Source organism: Bison bison, unplaced genomic scaffold (assembly GCF_000754665.1).
Source record: "Bison bison bison isolate TAMUID 2011002044 unplaced genomic scaffold, Bison_UMD1.0 scf7180017864080, whole genome shotgun sequence".
NCBI classification, from domain to species: Eukaryota; Metazoa; Chordata; class Mammalia; order Artiodactyla; family Bovidae; genus Bison; species Bison bison.
In genome coordinates, this window is record NW_011494652.1 from 87,145 (window position 1) to 89,407 (window position 2,263).

The 2,263-nt window shown below is 51.3% G+C and overlaps 1 protein-coding gene across 1 annotated transcript in view; it reads left to right on the forward strand.

Annotated features, from left to right (window-relative positions):
• The window catches only part of LOC104987037 (keratin-associated protein 5-7-like), a 15,601-nt gene extending 15,439 nt beyond the window's left edge, over positions 1-162 (forward strand). Inside the window, exon 5 of the mRNA XM_010837800.1 lies at positions 61-162. Coding sequence (XP_010836102.1) covers positions 61-162 — 102 coding nt within the window. The remainder of the gene's footprint in view (positions 1-60) is intronic.
• Positions 163-2,263: the final 2,101 nt, after the last annotated feature.

Consider the following 2,263-nt stretch of genomic DNA (forward strand, 5'->3'; position numbering starts at 1 on the left):
GGGGGCTGTGGCTCATGTGGAGGCTCCAAGGGGGGCTGTGGCTCGTGTGGGGGCTCCAAGGGGGGCTGTGGATCCTGTTGCTGCTCCCAGTCCAGCTGCTGCAAACCCTGCTGCTCCCAGTCCAGCTGCTGTGTCCCCGTTTGCTGCCAGTGCAAGATCTGAGGCTCTGACTGAAGACTTCAGGTGGCTCCTAAGGGTGTGGGCTTCCCATCGAGTGCCTGTAGACGTGTCCCGGACCATCCCCAAGCAGTTCCTATCCAGGTGATGGACAGCTAGAGTCTCCTGGCTCCAGACTCCTCCCCAGCACCTGAGGGAAAGGCATGAAGTTCGCCCACACACATTCCCTGAGAGGGGGTCCCGTGCCCCAGACACTTTTGCGCCTTCTACCCACACACCCTAATGCCTGAGCCAGACTTGCCCTGAAAATGGTTCACAGGTCAGGGAGGTGGCCGAAATTTCCATTTCTAATTATTCCATGCAAGGCACCAAAGCTTTGTCTTTCTCTGTTTGCCAGGAGCTTTATCATTCCCATAAGTGTGTCTCCAATAACCCACCTGATTAAAACAAGTGCATTAAGACCCACAATGGGTCTGGGTGCACCAATAAATAAATCCTCCACCCACAGAGCTTGGTCTCACTGTGGTTTTCCTTCCAGCCTGTCTTGTCAGCGAAATCGATCGTGTTTCCCGCTCCTGCTGCCTAATCGATCACGGCTCCCCGGGCCCTTCACTGCTGTCATCCCAGTGCCGGGCTCAGCAGTCATTCCACAGACATTAGGTAAATTAACGAGTGGAGGGACCACTGAGTGCGTGTGTGAGTAAGCGAAGAGTTGATGGAGAGCAAATGGAAGACTCTTCTTAGCAGAGGCAGGGTACCCGCTGAGTGAATGGGATTCAGGATTCAGGTTGTCCTTGCTGGCATCAGGGGTGCAGCTCCTTCCCCAGAGAGGATGTGCTTGGAGGAGGAGGAGACATTTGCCCTCAATGTCCAGAAAAAGGTCTATTGGGTGGGCTGCGCGCCACCCAGGCCTCAGAGCAGGGGTCAAGCCTGGAGAGAAAGAGGTGACGAAAATGAGCTGAGCTCCTGAGAAGCTGCAAAGATATAGCCTGTCCTGTTTCAGAGACCAGTGTTGGCCCGGCTCAGCATGCAGCAAGGAGCTCTCTCCCCACCACCGGGCTCAGGGTCAGCGAGAACCAGCCACTCTCGGATCTCAACAGGGGTGGGGCTGGAGGAGGAACGGAAGGGGACCCGATGAAGGTCACCTGCCGAAAGCCCCCAGCTGACATCACACCTGCTGTGAGAGCTCGGACACCTTCCGGAAGATCAGGAGCAAGCAAAGGGCATCCCCGCGCCCCATGTCTGCTCAGCATCACTCTGACGTCCTAGCCAGGGTAAGAAGCCAGAACGGGAGGCAACAGCCATGAGCTTCCCTGGTGGCTCAGTGGTAGACAATCCACCTGTCAATGCAGGAGACACAGGTTGGATCCCTGGTCTGGGAAGACCCCACGTGCCTCGGAGCAACCGAGCCCGTGCACCACGACTACAGAAGCCCAAGCTCCCTAGAGCCTGTGCTCCGCAACGAGAGGCCACTGCGATGAGAAGCCCACGCACTGCAACCCGAGAGAGCCCACCCGCAGCAGAAGGCCCGACACTGCCAAAAATAAAATAAACAATAAAATTTTAAGAATAAATAACGAAAGAAATTACAGTCATCCACGCTGGGAAGGAAAAGGCAAAACAGCCTCTATTCATAGAAGACAATACCTTGTGTATGGAGAAGCCTAAGGACTACACACACACACACAATTATTAGAGCTAAGAAATGAATTCAGCAGGCCACAGGAGACGACATCAAGCACACAGAAATCAACTATATTTCTGTATACCAGCAATGAGCCATCAGAATTTAAATTAAGAAGACAATATCATGGAAAATAACAAAATAACTTAATAAACTTAACAATTGAAGTGCAAAACTGCAAAACACCATTGAAAGAAGTTAAAGAAGGCCAAAATAAATGGAAAGCTATCCAGTGGTCCTGTATCAGGAGACGTAATATTGTTAGAATGACAGTATTCCAAAACTCTGCAGATTTAACATAATCCCTTTCAAAATCCCACGTTGCTTTTTGCAGAAAGTGACAAGCTGACCCTAAAGTGCATATGGAAATTCAAGGATCTGCAGATAGTCAAAGCAATCTTGAAAAAGAAAATCTAACTTGGAGGACTCACGTTTCCCAATTTCCAATGTATTACAGGGTTG